General features: G+C 42.9%; 1 protein-coding gene across 1 annotated transcript in view; it reads right to left on the minus strand.

The window, feature by feature from the left end:
- The window catches only part of LOC120946822 (glyoxylate reductase/hydroxypyruvate reductase-like), a 53,031-nt gene extending 38,988 nt beyond the window's left edge, over positions 1-14,043 (minus strand). The window contains exons 1-4 of the mRNA XM_040361570.1: positions 13,837-14,043; positions 8,074-8,204; positions 4,835-4,907; positions 3,710-3,826 (exon numbers count right to left, since the gene is read on the minus strand). Of these exons, the coding sequence (XP_040217504.1) occupies positions 3,710-3,826; positions 4,835-4,907; positions 8,074-8,204; positions 13,837-14,003 (488 nt within the window). The 5' untranslated portion in view covers positions 14,004-14,043. The remainder of the gene's footprint in view (positions 1-3,709; positions 3,827-4,834; positions 4,908-8,073; positions 8,205-13,836) is intronic.
- Positions 14,044-17,242: the final 3,199 nt, after the last annotated feature.

Below are 17,242 nucleotides of genomic sequence, written 5' to 3' on the forward strand. Positions count from 1 at the left end.
TGCACTATTGCTATTAACCTTTCATTTAGCATAAGCCACGACATTTTACGTTTAAGCTGATCAAATGGCAATACAGCAGACCTCCAGTTCCTGGCAATTGTTATTTTAGTTGAAATAAATATAAAAGTGAGGAGTCGTTGTTGGACTCTGGAAGCTTCCGCTATCCTACGACCGAGGAGTGCATGTTTTGCCAATTTCGCCAGGCTAATCTGGGTAAGGGTATATATAAAATTGTAGACCCTGATCCAAAATCTCCTGACCTTGGAGCAAGTCCACCATATGTGATAGGTGGATCCCACTTGACCACATCCTCTGAAACACCCAGAGGTGGTTCCGGGTACAAAGGTGGCCAATCTGGCCGGTACCATATACCACAGATAAGTACATCTTTAAAAATACACTCTTATCTTTTCCAGATGCTCCTTATGAACTTGGTTCTGTGTTGGTGTCTCAGCAGGTTGAATAAAAGTCATCATATCTAGCTATTGAAAATGGTTTTGCAGATTTGTCAGTGCTGGCAGATGCAAACGTTATAGTGTTACCTTACAGGTGGGTCTCATCTTAAGAGCATGAAATCAGAGCCATCTGCATGGATACAAATGTTGCAAGGTGAATTTAGTTCATTATTTTATAATGTTTGTGTTTGGCTTTCTCATTGAAACCTTTGAAAAAGCTAAAGCCTCTATTGGTATGAGTTTCATAAAAAGTAGGTATAGTGTACCATCATCCAACGGAAAGAAAAAAAGGACTGGGGGATCGGTGAGCACTCGATCACACCATAAAGGAGGTTGATGAAGGATTATCTCAGTACAACTTAAACAGCATAAACTCGAATTTTGATAAAAAGTGTTGTTTGTGTAAAAAATGATTGGATGTCTTTGATAAAGCAGGAGCATAGCTCTGGGTCCGGGGGAAACAAATTTCGATGAAATGATCAAGACCACTTTACTGTGTCTCAATTGATGTATAGAGCTGGTCAAGACAGGGGAAAAGAATCCCCATTGCCATAAGACTTGTGACTTGTCCATTGCCATTTGCTTCATTGAAATTTGTTTTCCCCCAGAGCCAGAGCTATGCTCCTGCTTTATTAAAGACATCCATTCATTTTTTGCACGTCTCCCTTAGCCGCCACAGAGGGTTTCTCGGTGGTGCTTTGATTCCAACCAGGTTTGGGTCTCGGATTTTCTCCTGAGGAAGCAGTAAAATGCCATAAAACTTGAGAACTGAGAACAATGATATCCGTAGGAATCCATCATATCCTTGATCCTTCTTAACAGGGGACATGAATGCTGGTGATATAAATGGATTGTTACTGTATACTTTTATGATGTCTATCACTAAGTACTTGGATATCCTATTTTTTTAAACTTTTTTTTATTAATAAAAACTGTACTAGTTATCAAATTTCAAATTTATGCTGTTTAAGTTGTACCGAGCTAGTCCTTCATCAAACTTGTTTATGATGTGATCGAGGGGGGACCAATCCCCCAGTCCTTTTTCCCTCATTGAAACCTTGAAAAAATGTCCTATATTTTATTCTAAAGGGAAGGTTTAACAATGTAACAAACCAGCAGTCCCTGTTTAATTTGGACGATATGCTTGACATACTACAAGCACACAGCTTGCCAACCCATCTGAGGTCACACTTGTACTGTTCTTGCCTTCATGAATTCATTCATGGCTGTCATCCTCATGGTCATCACTAGCTGGTCTGCTTTACAGAGAATCAAATTAATCTCCAAGTCAGTGACATTACTTCCAAACTCATCTCCTGAAAACTATCTTAGCAATAACATTCCTTGTCCTCTCCATTTCATTCTGCATTGTGTCCCCTTATACAGATCCATAGGAGAAGCAAGTTGGACACTGAGCTTTTTCTTCTTCCTTGCTGCAATAAAGTCACAGCTTTCTTTAAACTAAGATATAATCAAAATGATATTGCTCTTTCTATAATTGTGAGGATCTGGTTCCTTCTTTGAAGGGCTTTGGTAGATGATATGTTTTTCTGTTGTGGTGCATAACGTAGTTGTTGACTTATTTTTGGTTACTTGTAACAATGCAGAACCATTTACAAGTTGGAGTTTTAGTAGATGGGGACATTGCAGGTGTGAAAAAATTGACCATTCTAACTTTACACCAGGAGATCATTTTAGCGACACAGAATCTGAGGACAGGCTCTCTTTTTTTCCTTCTCTTTTGCCATGCCATTTTCTCTTTCTTTTCAATGACACCTTCCTAACCCTAGATGTTTTTTTAAGAATTTCTGCACTACTAAATTTATGACACAAGACAGGCAGGGAGCTTGTGTAAATAGCGAATGAGGTGTTATGTCATGGAAGCTTTTTAGCTTATACATATTAAACAGAAAGATTAGCAGTAGTTGGTTGTGTTGTGATGTGGAGCTCTGCTGCAAGAAGACCAGTGAAAAAAAGAATGGCAGGTCTTGCCTCTAAACTCCACGACACATTTATTGTAGTGTTACCTGTTCCTGTCATCATGGCGTATTATTGCTGACAGTTAACAAGCTAACCCAATGGTCTCAGAGATACTGTAAGTGCAGCTCAATATGTTGGTAGTGGTTTGAGAACGTAATTTTTTACAAAACTAGTTAGGGCAGAGCAACGTTGACATTGTCACGCGCTGGAAGTGTCCCCAGAGGTGGAATTTGGTTGCCTTGTGTATACAGTGCTGTTTTATTTTCTGCTCATGTGAGTGCAATTTTAGTTTGTTTTTTTTTTAATAAAATTCCTGACAGATTTACACTATGTGGAGCATGGGTCTCCTTTTTTCTTCTCTGAGCGTGGTCACGTGGGGGACTTGGAGCAACATGTGGTGCCACATGTGAGGAATGTGGAAGTACTTTTTGGGCCACGTTTGTATACAGCAGAGTGCCTAAAGTAAACCTGTGTCCAGCCTGCAACCCATGGCTGGTTCTTGAAGAGTGTCATTGGGGTGGATCTGCATAACATATGCTTTACATGATCTTTCTATAATCTGAAGGTCATGTAGTTCTGGTAAGCCTCATATGAAATATCTGTGGAGGAGTTACTGGCATGGGATATACTATATTGTCTTCAAGTGGACTTTTTTTTTGGGACTTTTTTTTATACATTGGAATCTTTGTGATTTGTAACATGAACTTTCTTTATTTACACTGCTATCTAGCACGGTGGTGTTTGTAATGTTTATTAAAGCACAGCACATTTTTGTTTACATTTATTGTAGAGTTACCTGTTCCTGTCATCATGGTGCATTATTCCTAACAGTCAACTAGGTAACCCAATGGTCTCAGAGATAGGTACAGCTCCATATGTTGGTAGTGGTTTGCACCTAACTCCATGGAGATCTATAGGAAACAGGGGCGGACTGACAACTCATGGGGCCCCTGGGCAATAGAAGATTATGGGGCCCCTCTGGCTTACAGATGACCACCACGCCAGGAGGTAGTGCAGAGGCGGGCAGCTAAAATCTTGGGATATTCACATTAAAAGCATGTCATTTTCGGACATATCAGGGACAGATCTAAAAAAAAACACAGATTTTTACATACTGTCCCTGGTTTTACTGAGCCTGGCAACCCGGATGGGGCCCCCTAGTGGCATGGGGCCCTCGGGCAGTGCCCGAGTGACTCAATGGTCAGTCCGCCCCTGATAGGAAACCATGTTAAATGGACTGTAGTGTGCTTTTACTTTCACTGTTTTTACATTACCTTCTTGCTTCATCCACAGCCTCAATAAGTCGTCGAGATGTTGCCAGCAACAATGCCACTGTGAGCTCAGCCACAGCCTCTGTTAATACATCAGGCGTAAATCCAACTCTGATGCCGCTAATGAACAAAATATTTAAGGTTACTAATATTTCAATAAAATAATTTAAAAATAAAACAATTTTATAGTGGACCTATTGCTAAATGTGCATTGTTTGATTGACTTGCCAAGTTTGCTTCATTTAACGTTAATAATAAATATTAACAGAAGGGCTTTAATACTAACTTTTCCTGTTAAAAAACACTGCTTCTGGCTCCCTCTGGTGCTAGTGAGGTGGCCAATTTCCAAAGCATTGGTCACATAGTATCTGATAGTATCTGATGTAGTAGGTCACATAGTATCTGATGTAGTAGGTCACTTGCTTGGCCGAGACACTAATTGGCCAGCTATTCCTGAAACGTCAGATCCCCAGAACCCTTTGGCATAAATCACTTGACTGATTCATTGGCATAAGTCACATGACCATCAGCAGAGAGTCAGGTGTAGTGTTTATCACAGGAAAATAGGCAGTTGAGCTCCTCATTTAACGGTAATTAATTTAACATACCAAGTGAAATTGAATAGATGAATGTCATAATATAGTATAGTCTGCTTTAATGTGTCAGCCATTGGACCTAATTTTTAACAGTGTCTTAGGGACGAATTGTCTCTATCTGTGTTTCAAAGCACTAACTAATTATTGGTTATTATGGATAGCACAGGTTTTCTTAGACAATTTTTTCCTTCCTTCATTTTTATTGAGGTTCAATGTCCTGTTCTGAGACTCCAGACTTTTTAAACCCAGGGCCCTGATCTGAATTTAAAAACTGTAGACTGTTTTATATACTTTATATTAGGGGCCTAAAGAATATAATTTTAAACAAAACAATTTGTATAGTTCACTTAATCCTCTTAAAAAAATAACCACAAATATCACCAAATGATCACACTGAAAAAAAAAAAAGAAATGATTGCTTTGAACAGAAGCAAAATAAATTATATACTGTAGAACATTAATTCAGGATAAGTAGTAAATTAATTTCAAAGGTAGAAACTTGTTAAACCGTTACATTGTGTTTATATCTTACCGTTTTTTTATTTCATCCAGTGACAAATGGTCATACCCAACAGACATTGTGCTGACTACCTTAAGGCTGGGACCTGTGTAGACATTGCAAAAAATATAATTTGTGATATACTGTAGGGAGTTCATGAAATTTGGCATTTCCCTCTGCCTGTTTTTTTCTTTTTTTTGTAATATATTGGTCAATGGGACAGTTTTCCATAGGAACCAATCACATTTGTCCCTTTGTTGGTTAGAAGATGGTTAGTTGCAATTATGTCCAACAGTTAATTGATAGCGACCACCTTTATTAGCGATTGATCAAACAAGTTTGGAGTATTGTGCTATCATCTGCAACTAATTACTACTACAGGATATAGTCCACTGTACCATATGTATAGCGATCAATCACAGGCAGTTTTAGTAGCATGATTAAAAATTGCTGGGTGCACTCTCCTTACTGCTGGATCATTACTGAATGTTATGAGGACAAAACACCTCTGGGTAATATATACTAAGTTTATGAACAGCAATAGGGTATAAACTAAGTGATTGATATGTTTTAAGAGCCAGTGCAATTTCATTCAACTGTTTTCTGTACTAATGTTGCATAAGGTAGGTCATATACAAAATTGTTTCATACTCAGTTTATCCTACCATAGCAATGGAACTAGTAGATCTTGATTACATTTCTGCTCAAATTATCAGTAACTCTAGGGTCTTGCATCATTTTACAACATGGCAGCAGCAATACCTACCCGATACCTACCCGACAGGTCAGGACTGAGATGAAGGTATAAGGCAACATCTCCCCAGAGAGGCAACTTACATTTCGGCACTGGGTTTATTATACCCCACAAAATCTCTCCACTATCTATGCAACCTCTGGTGCAATGTGTTACAGATGCCAATCTGAGATATGCATATGGTATTGACCTACCCTTGGATGCAGGTTTTTTGCCAAGAGGTGGTAGCTGATATTAACACTGTGGGAGGGCTCTCACTGGATGTATGCTTTTGAAAATCCCTGACATTGCGAGGTCTTGTTCACATGAGTGTATGTATGCCTACAACCATGCAAAGGGCTGTCTTTGCCCAAACAGGATGCATGGGTGTTCTTTGCATCCATGTGCAGGCAGTCCCATTCATGTCTACTGGGGCGCAGCAGCTGGGCCCAATTTGACAGCCATGCAGGTATGGGTGCCTGTCCCTGAACACAGACATTTTGCTTTCAGGAACATGCACCGGCACCAGCATGGCTGTCAGATTGGGACCAGCAGCTATAAGGCCTCGTACACACGATAGAATAGCCAGAGGACAACGGTCTGAAGGACCGTTTTCATCGGTCAAAAACGATCGTGTGTGGGCCCCATAGGTTAGTTAACCTTTGGTTAAAAAAATAGGAACTTGCTTCAAAATTTAACCGGTGGACGCCTAACCGATAGGTCAAAACCAATCGTTAGTATGCAAAAGCATTGGTTAAAAACCTGCGCATGCTCAGAATCAAGTCGACGCATGCTTGGAAGCATTGCACTTAGTTTTTTTCAGCACGTTGTTGTGTTTTACGTCACCGCGTTCTGACACGATCGGTTATTTAACCTATGGTGTGTAGGCGTGACAGACCATCAGTCAGCTTCATCGGTTAACCTAAGGCCCCGTACACACGATAGAATCCATCCGCAGATAAATCCCAGCAAATGGGTTTCTGCGGATAGATCCTATGGTGTGTACACGCCAGCGGATCTGTTTCCGCGGAGAAATCTCCTCTGGGATGGATTCCAGCAGATCGAATATTTGTTGTGCTGCACAACATATCCATCTGCTGGAATCCATTCCAACGGATGGATCCGCTCGTCTGTACAGACTTACCGGATCCATTCGTCCAAAGGGATTCCCCGCACGCGTCGTAATGATTTGACGCATGCGTGGAATTCCTTATATGACAGCGTCGCGCCCGTCGCCGCGTCATAATCGCGGCGACGGCGCGACACGTCATCGGCAGAGGATTTCCGCGCGGATTTCAATGGGATGGTGTGTACACTCCATCCCATCGAAATCAGCGGATATCTTTGAGAGGATTTATCCGTGGAAACGGTCCGCTGGACCGTATCTGCGGATAAATCCTCTCGTGTGTATGGGGCCTAAGACAACGGTCCTTCAGACAGTTGTCCTCTGGCTATCCTATCGTGTGTACGAGGCCGTACTGTGCAGCCACTGTGACATGAGTGGCACTGCCTGCACGCAGATGCATGGACATCCTGTGTGAGTAAAGACAGCCCGTCCACGGGTGTACTTATAAATGCACCAATGTTAACAAGGCCTAAATACTACTTATCAGTAGCTAGTCATTTTCTATGCTGCATTCTACAGTAGGCAGATGATTCCTCGTAGATGGAAAATCTCTGCCCCACCTGCCATCCACATGTGGAAGCCTGCAATTAACTAAAAAGAAAACTACCCTTTTACAAATGTACCTACCTTGGTCAAAATTGTCCCCAAAAATCTATAAAATCTGGGTAAACAGGGTTAATGCACATAAGCTAATGGTGTAGGGTTGCTTATCCTAATATTCTTTTGATCTGTCTGGCCCCCAGTGTCATTAACGCTATCTTTACATACCTTTTAAGACATGCCCTTCTTGCGATAGGTAGCGACAGCAGCTTTGGCAGACTAGAACAAATAGCAACAGCAGCTCTGTATACAGGTGCTCTGTGAAGCCTGCAGTGGTATCTCCTACTATTTCCCTCCTCGCACTGGAACCTCTCCCCAACATTACTCCTCTGTCCCTGTCTTCCTACACTAGCCACTGGAAAATGCACGCCAAACTCATCAGGGCACTTACATTCAGTAAGTATTGCCCAACCAAGATGGCTGAAGAAGGTCAATGAGGGTTGCAGCATCCACTCAGACATCTGCTCCCCAGATGACACCTATAGAGGCTGAAAGGGAACATCATCCCCCCAAAGACTCCACTCAATCCCTGAGGTGGTAAAGCACCACCTGCTGGGTGGAGTAGAAACTGCACCCATCAACAACAGAATTGCCAGTTGTTTCTGCTATGCAATGACATCGAGGCATTGCACAAGATGACTGATTGCTCCGTCATGCTACTGAAAACCTCCTATATAGCAACTCAAACACAAAAATAGACGTCATGATAGTTTAGTAGCAAGATTAAGATACTAAAATGTGCCCTTGTAGCCCAAGAGTAAATAGTATTAACATGTAGGAGTGAAAGAGGTAAAACACTCTTAAAAATCCTACCTGCAGCATCCAGCAATTCCTTGTCAATCTTCTCTGTTAAAAGGCAATATAGGCCCTGAATTCCAGCAACCTTCTTAAGAAGTTCAGAACGTGGAACTGGATCATCAGAATCCCACTGTTCAATTTCACAACTGAAATTTGAAATCATAAGATTAGTCAGTTAGCGTTCTTAGCATAAGCACACAAGTATTTTTTATACCCATAGCAGTTCATGCACTTGCTGTTGAGACCAGTGCACAGGGCAGAGTTGCTCAACCTTTTGAAGAGCAAGGGCCACTTAAGTGATTTGGTAACCAGTCGCAGGCTACAATGAAATGGTGCAGAATTTTTATTTTGAATAGCATAATTAAAGTTTTCCACTGCGGCCACTGAATGCCGGCAGGCGGGATTGGAGGAGAAGCTGGCTTTCAGCTGTTGTGGGGAAAAAATGGAGAGGGTCAGTTCCTGTATATGGCGCCCCCCATCGCCCTTCCTGTCCAAATATAAAACAAAATCTGACACAGAGGCTGCACGGAACCCCTAGAGCATGGGTCAGAATCGCCAGTGTGACCCCTGACGCTACACCAGTAGTTGGTCTCAACTGTGGGGTTTTACTGCCCCCCAAACAGCAAATAAAAACAAGCCCTTACTGTCCTGAGCCCCCTAAGGCTCCTTTCACACTGATGCGCTGGGGGTTTAAAAAAAATGCATCAAAACTGAATGCAGGGGTTTGGGTGTACTTTCACACAGTGCACCACACCCCCAATATATAATATAGTACTTGTGTTAAAAAAGTTAAATAAGTGTACACATCAGGTCTGCGATAGGTACGCATCGGGACCCCATTCTCTCACCTGGAGTGAGGTACGCTAGACTTGTGGAGAGGGCATAAGCTCAGTGGTGTCCCTCTTAAACACAGCAAGCATCAAGAAAAATGTGTAGTAACATGGGACAGCACATTTTACAGAGGGACTCTATAAATAACTACTGCACACAGTGTATGGCTCATCTCTAAGCTGGGGAACCGCAATAATGTTCGATTTCTACAGAAACGCGACTCACCTGATCTCAGGCATTGATGAGCGCGTATATGAGGAAACGTACCCACACGTGGAGGGCGAGTAGGCCCAGCCCACATGCAGATACACATCATTTTAAGAAACTAAGCACTTTTACCGAATGCTTTATTACAATTTGTTAAAGGATGAGTCATTCCACTGCCTTAAATTTGGGGCACATTTCATAAAATCTCTTTGAAGTCGATAGAAACCAACATTATGGAGGTTATTTACTAAAGACAAATCCACTTTGCACTACAAGTGCAAACTGCACTTGAAATTGCACTGAAAGTGCAGTCACTGTAGATCTGAGGGGGACATGCAAGGAAAATAATAAACTGCATTTTAGCTTGCACATGATTGGATGATAAAATCAGCAGAGCTTCTCATTTCAGATCTTCCCCTCAGATTTACAGCGACTGCTCTTCCAAGTGCATTTTCAGTGCAATTTCAAGTGCACTTTGCACTTTTGTAAATAACCCCCTTTATGTCTTTGTTACTCTGTGATTTTAACTAAAATTGCATAACATTTTGCGCTCTCCACCAAATTGCCATGGTCATCATAAAAATTCCAGCACTAACAAATTACTCATTGGGGTTATTCATGAAAGGCAAATCCACTTTTCACTACAAGTGTAAACTACAAGTGCAAAGTGCACTTGAAATTGCACTGAAAGTACACTTGGAATTTGAGTCGCTGTAAATCTGAGGGGTAGATCTAAAAAGATGGGAAGCTCTGCTGATTTTATTATCCAATCATGTGCAGCTTAAAATGCTGTTTTTTTTTTTTCCCTTGCATGTCCCCCTCGGATCTACAGCAACTGCACTTCCATAGCACTTTCAGTGCAATTTCAAGTGCACTTTGCACTTGTAGGGGCAGATCCACAAAGATCTGGCCCGGCGCATCGTATCTGAGATACGCTACGCCGCCATACCTTACCTGGCATTGGTTCGAATCCATAAAGATTTTGCGCCGTAAGTTACGGCAGCGTAGTGTATCTCAAGCGGCGTAACGGTGCGGAATTCAAATTGGGCGGGTAGGGGGCGTGTTTCATTTAAATGAAGCACGTCCCCACGCCGAACGAACTGCGCATGCGCCGTCCCTAAATTTCCCGCCGTGCATTGCGCGAAATGTCGTCACAAGGACGTCATTGTTTTGACTTGGACGTAAATTACGTCCATCCTGCGATTCACGGACGACTTACGCAACTGAAAAAAAAATTCAAATTAAACGTGGGAACGACGGCCATACTTAACAGAGCAGGTCTAACTATACGCCACGAAAAAGCAGCTTTAACTATACGCTGGAAAAAGCCGACTAGAGACGACGTAAAAGAATGCGACGGCCGCTCGTACGTTCGTGGATCGTCGGAAATAGCTAATCTGCATACTCAATGCGGAAAACGACAGGAACGCCACCCAGCGGACGCTGAAGAATTGCATCTTAGATCCGAAGGTGTACGAAGACGTACTCCTGTCGGATCTAACCCAGATGCCGTCATATCTTGTTTTGAGGATTCAAAACAACGATACGACGCGGGAAATTTGAAAGTACGCCGGCATATCAGTAGATACGCCGGCGTACTCTCTTTGTGGATCTGTCCCCTAGTTTTCACTTGTAGTGCAAAGTGGATTTGCCTTTAGTAAATAACCCCCATTGTGTTTTCAGTACAGAAAAAGTGTCCTTGTAAAAACATGAGATTATACAAAATTTAAATAAATACCAAGACCAACTATTTTAAATAGCTATTTCGTAGGTAGCCAAAGCTACTCAGGCAAAAAATAAAAAATAAACAGTCAATAATTAACCATACAGTTCTCCAAAATAATGCAGTTGAGATAAACCTTTGCTGTGGTCATGAAACTGCAGTTGACAGTGACACACAAATTGCCAGAAACAGCTATGTAAGGAAAACAGAACCCAGCAGAGCAGCATCTGAAAATGAGTCTCTCTGTTTCAACATTGCTTTGTGTTGACCACAATACAGATTTAACATATCCAGTTGTAAAAAAAAATATTACAGTCAGCATGCTACAGCATGCTCCTCAGGGACTAGAGATGCAGTGGGATTGTGAGTGAAGGGGGGAAAGCTGAACTGCTCTAGCTGTTCAATGCAGCCAGGGAGCTAGTTCGATTTTACTTCTTATACTTATCTCCCATAAATAACTAAAACAAACCCTCATAAGAGAAACCAGGGCCATTGCTGACTTCTCTTTCTAAAAACAATAGCCCCCAATGACTGTTGTTCGAATGGCTGGAGGCAGTACCCCCTTAACAGCATCATAGGCCCCTGGGCAAAGTAATGCTCTGGGGCCCCTAACAGGGAGATAGTGACTTGTATTGTGCGTAGCGTAGCATATCGCGACACACAGTGTGTGTTGCTAAATTATGCCACTTAATGGGCGTGGCATTTTCGTCTGCTTAGAAATTTTAGTCAGATTTTTTTTACAGATTTGTAATTTTTTTTTTTTACACTTTTTTATTTTAGTTTGTAATTTAATTTCATTTCATTTTTTCCCCACAATGCTGTTGGGGGGGGGGGGGGCGTTGGTGAGATATCAGGGGTCTAAACAAACCCGAACTCTCACTTTTGAGACACAGAAAGGGACTTAGTAAACATCCCCCAGCCCCTTTCTTGGTAGCCTCATCTCGACTGCAGAGGCTCCTGTCCATTCACAAACTGAAGCATAGTAAACGGAGTTACTATGCTGCAGTTATAAATGAATACAGTGAGTGATCAGTGTGAAAATTACATATTTACCTTGTATGTGGGAAGGTTCTTTGAAGTCAAAGCAGCAGAATTATTTTGCTGTATATCAATAAAAATAGAAACAAATAGAGACAGAGAGTGGTAAGGGATATAGTTCTGTATCTTCAGCTGTACCTTCAACCTGTTCTGGATATGAGAGCTATGGGTCTCAAGCCCTGTACACACGACCAGGATTTGCGGCGGTATAAAGTGCGCTGGGAATCCCGCCGGGAAAACCGAGAACCTGCTCGGTAACTTTCCCTGTGTACACACGAGAGGTTTTCCCGTTGGGAAAACTGCGGGCAGAGCTTTGGCTGGGAATCCCGGTCGTGTGTATGCTCCTCGCAGTGTTTCCCCATAGGAAAACTGCTGGGTTTAAAACCGCCGGGAAATCCCAATGGGAAAATAGAGAGCAGGTTCTCTATTTTCCCGCCGGGATTCCCAGCAGTTTTCCTGTCGGGAAAACTGCGAGGAAGGATACACATGTCTGGTTTTCCCGGCCAAATGCTCTCTTGGCAGTTTTCCTGGCAGGAAAACCGCTCGTGTGTACGGGGCTTTATAGACTACAGCACTGGTGCCATTAGAATTGGTTTACTAATTGCAGTTAGACGGTGCACTTTGCAAATGCAGTTGCGCCCTGCAAGGACATTTGCTCTAGAGCAGGGGTGGCCAACCAGTGGCCCGCGGAGCCCTCTGATGTGGCCCGCGACCTCCTGCTCTGGAATGGTGGGTTGACAAGCCCAGATCGCAGGTTGCCAACCCGCCATACTGCAGCATCAGTGTTGTGAATGGTGATGGTAGAGGAAGAAAGCGGCTGCGGAGCAGAGCCCCATAAGCCGATGCTTTCTCTACAGCTAGTCTATGGCAAAGTTAGGCTAACCCACAGGATAGACACAGGTGCATTATGCTGCACCCACGTTGTGGGTAAACCGCAGCACATCAGGGTGAAAGCAGTCTTAGGCCCTTTTCACACGATCAGCCCAACCAAATAGGACCCTCAATTAATTGTAGAGGTTAACCTCTACAGAGCGACAGATGTCCGTTTACGCTCGCCTACCTCCAATCCAAAAAACAAAAGGGAATTCGTCCCATTCCATCTGGGCGGATCGGAGGACCTATAGAGTAGCCGTTACCTGTCATCCGCCTGCTCCGCTCAATGTGGCCCGCTACTGGTTACCAAGTTGCTTAAGTGGCCCTCGCTCTTCAAAAGGTTGGGCACCCCTGCTCTAGAGCTTATGGGGGAGAAACTCTGCTGACTTTCATCATCCATTCACGTGCAAGCAAAAATCCTGTTTTTTTATTTTCCTTGCATGTGATATTCTTTGAAAAGTGAAGCTTCACCTCATTTACTAAGCTCTGCATCAAATGCCCTTGCAGAGTACAACTGCACTTGCAAAGTGCACAGTGAATTTGCCTTTAGTAAATCAACCCCAATGTCTCCCCTTCACCCCTGGTCATTCACATAACATTGTGTATTCTGTGAATAGCCAAGGAGGAAAGGGGGAAAAAAAGACACAAGTGCAGCAGTCTATGAAACTTGCAGCTCTCATGTACTTAGCAGGCTGAAAGTACAGCTTTACTATCCTGCAAGAAAAGTATGGTTTTTAAAGTATAATCAATGATTCAGACTATGGGGGTTATTTACGAAAGGCAAATCCACTTTGCACTTGAAATTGCATTTGGAAGTGCAGTCGCTGTAAATCTGAGGGGAAGATCTGAAATGAGGGGAAGCTCTGATTGGAAATTTTATTATCCAATCATGTGCAAGCTAAAATGCTGTTTTTTTTTTTCCTTTCGTGTTCCCCTCAGATTTACAGCGACTGAAAGTCCAAGTGCACTTCCAATGCAATTTCAAGTGCAATTTGCACTTGTACTTTGCACTTGTAGTGCAAAGTGGATTTTCCTTTCGTAAATTACCCCCACGTGTTGCGCTTGGGCAGAGGTAACATTTGTTCACACATCAAAACCTCACTCACCTTCCCGATTGTCGGAGAATTTTGATTCCATCTGGGGGGATTCTTCTAGTTACATAAATCTTTGGTAATTGTTTCCCTGCAGCCTTCATAGCTTGAGTTCTGCAGCAGATGTGAGGACCTCCAACTAGTGTTCTGAACAGAACTTTCAATTGGCAAGAAGTCCGCATGCTAAGGTGACATATACCACAATTTCTGAAGGACTTTGGATATAACTTGTGCCAGATGAGCAAGTCTGGAATTTTGTGCAAACAGTAACAGTGGGAGGACATTAAAACTTATAGCCAATGGATAAGCTACATGTCCTACTTACACCCATGTCCTCTTTTTAGCACTGGTAGATTATTAATAACTTGTCGTACACAAGTCAATAGTGTTAGTTTACTAGTCTGCTCTGCTCATTTGGTCCAAAAACACACAATTTTATGAAGAGGTTTTGCAAATGGTGAAAAAAAGTGTTCTAATATTCAAAGCTGATAGAATGTATTCACTGTGATTCCATGTCCCATGACAATAAATTATAACAAATATCCAAGGGGGTAAACATTTGTAATGGACAGGTACAGTATACATACAGTTAGGCTCATGTATTTTCATACCCCCTTACAGAATTTGTAAAATGTGGAGCATTTATTAAAAAAATATGAGCGATCAAACCAAACACATTTTTTTTTTTTTTTTTTTGTGATTTAAATTAAACTATTAGCATCAAATAATAGTACAATAAATAAACAAGTCATAGCAATAAAGGAAAGTTATACAATGATCACGTTCAAAAGTTTTCATACCTTTAGTTCTTAACAGTGGCGGTGCGTCCATAGAGGGCGCAGGAGCACTGCCCCCTCTCGCTCCTCCACTGAATACAATACACAGATTCATGCATTGGGCCAGATTCAGGTACAATTCCGGCGGCGTAACGTATTGCATTTACGTTACACCGCCGCAAGTTTTATGGGCAAGTGCTTGATTCACAAAGCACTTGCCTGTAAACTTGCGGCGGCGTAGCGCAAATCCCTCCGGCAAGGCCGCCTAATTCAAATGGGGCGTGAATATTTAAATTAGGCGCGTTCCTGCGCCGAACGTACTGCGCATGCTCCGTTTTGAAATTTCCTGCCGTGCTTTGCGCGAAATGACGTCGCACCGACGTGATTTTTTGAACGTCGACGTGAGTTACGTCCTTTCCTATTCACGGACGACTTAGGCAAAAAAAAAAAAAAATTTAAATTCGACGTGGGAACGACGGCCATACTTTAACATGGCAAGTCTAAACATAGACCAAGAAATAGCAGCTTTAACTATACGCTGGGAAAAGCAGACTAGCGACGACGTAAGAGAATGCGACGGCCGCGCATACCTTCGTGAATCGCCGTAAACAGCTAATTAGCATACCCGACGCGGAAAACGACGCAAACTCCACCCAGCGGGCGCCAAAGTATTACACCTACGATCCAGAGACGTACGAAGCCGTACGCCTGTCGGATCGAAGCCAAAAGCTGTCGTATCTTGGTTTAAGGATTCAAACTAAAAATACGACGCGGCAAATTTGAAAATACGCCAGAGTCTCAGTAGATATTCCGGCGTATTTCTTCTGTGAATCTGGCCCATTGCATGAATCTATGTATTGTCGCTGCCGTCCACTATTCAGATGGCCGGCGCCCTGGTGAGTGCCAGCCATCTGAATAACGGCAGCTTGTTGGCTTTGAAAGTGCCTATCAGATACAGTGTGCTATGTCTGACGTATGTTTTAACTGTTTGACGGCCCTGCGAGGCCGGATCTTAACGCAGGACACCCTGTTGGGCATGTCTGACATTTGTCTTATGTGCTTTCCCCCCCTCCCTTTTTATTTCTTCAATAAACACTGATTATACAAAGAAAGTGCCTATCAGAGAATGAGGGCTGTAATCCACTTCCAAATAGTTAACCAGGGGACGCAAGGGGTGTGCGTCCCCTGGTTAACACTGATAGGGGTCTCAGCCAATCAGGTTCACCGGTTCTGGTTACCGGTAACCTGATTGGCTGAAGCATCATCGAGGCCAAGAGAACACATCGAGGGACGGTGGAAGGAGGGTGGCTGACCCCAGAAAGGTAAGTGCCGGGCGGGCAATCTGGCAGCATTTTACAGGGCACAGTGGTGAAAAATGATGGACACAGTGGTGACAATTGATGGCACAGTGGTGACAATTGATGGCACAGTGGCTGTGTTTGATGGCATGGCACAGTGGTGACAATTGATGGGCCCAGTGGTGATAAATTATGGCACAGTGGCTGCGTTTGATGGCATGGCACAGTGGCTGCATTTGATGGCATGGCACAGTGGCAACAATTGATGGCACAGTGGCGAAAATTGATGGCACAGTGGCGACAATTAATGGCATGGCACAATGGCTGAATTTGATGGCACAGTGGCTGCATTTGATGGGCACAGTGGCTACCTTTGATGGTCACAGTGGCTGCGTTTGATGGGCACAGTGGCTGCAATTGATGGGCACAGTAGCTGCGTTCGATGGGCACAGTGATGCCGCAATAGTTATTTTTTCATTTGTTTGCGCCCCCCAAAAAATTTTGAGCACCAGCCGCCACTGGTTCTTAATATTGTGCATTGCCTCCCTTAGCCTTAATGGCAGCATGCAGTCTTCTGTTATACAGTTTTTATTAATGATGCCGTTTGTTTTCTCATATAGGAAAGCTGCCCATTCTTCATGGTGAGAAGCCTCCAGATCCTGTAAATGATTTGGTTGCTTAGCATTAAAGGGGTTGTAAAGGTAAAACATTTTTTCCCTAAATAGATTCCTTTACCTTAGTGCAGTCCTCCTTCACTTACCTCATCCTTCCATTTTGCTTTTAAATGTCCTTATTTCTTATGAGAAATCCTCACTTCCTGTTCTTCTGTCTGTAACTACACACAGTAATGCAAGGCTTTCTTCCTGGTGTGGAGAAAGTCTCTTGAGGGGGGAGGAGGCGAGCAGGAGTGTCAGCTGTGGTGGAACTACACTTCCCATGAGACATTGTAAAACTCTGACATTCACAGACATGACTAGGCATGATGGGAATTGTAGTTCCCGAACAACTGGAGGGCCGTAATTTGAAGACCCCTAACATAGAGTGTATAGCAGAGTCATGATTTGAGTAACCAGCCCTGACCAGTTGCTTACAGCAATTTTCAGCACAGGACGTGCAAGTCTTATGCCGCGTACACACAACCATTTTGAATTTTCTAGAAAAAACAATGTTTTTTTTCAACCTGATTATTGTTAAGCCTGCCTTGCCTACACACGATCAAGAAAAAAAAAAAAAAATGCTCTAGCAAAGTGCGATGACGTACAACACGTACAACGGGACTATAAAGGGGAAGTTCCGTTCGGATGGCACCACCCTTGGGGCTGCTTTTGCTGATTTCGTGTTAGTAAA

Source organism: Rana temporaria, chromosome 1, assembly GCF_905171775.1.
Source record: "Rana temporaria chromosome 1, aRanTem1.1, whole genome shotgun sequence".
In the NCBI taxonomy this organism is placed as follows: Eukaryota; Metazoa; Chordata; class Amphibia; order Anura; family Ranidae; genus Rana; species Rana temporaria.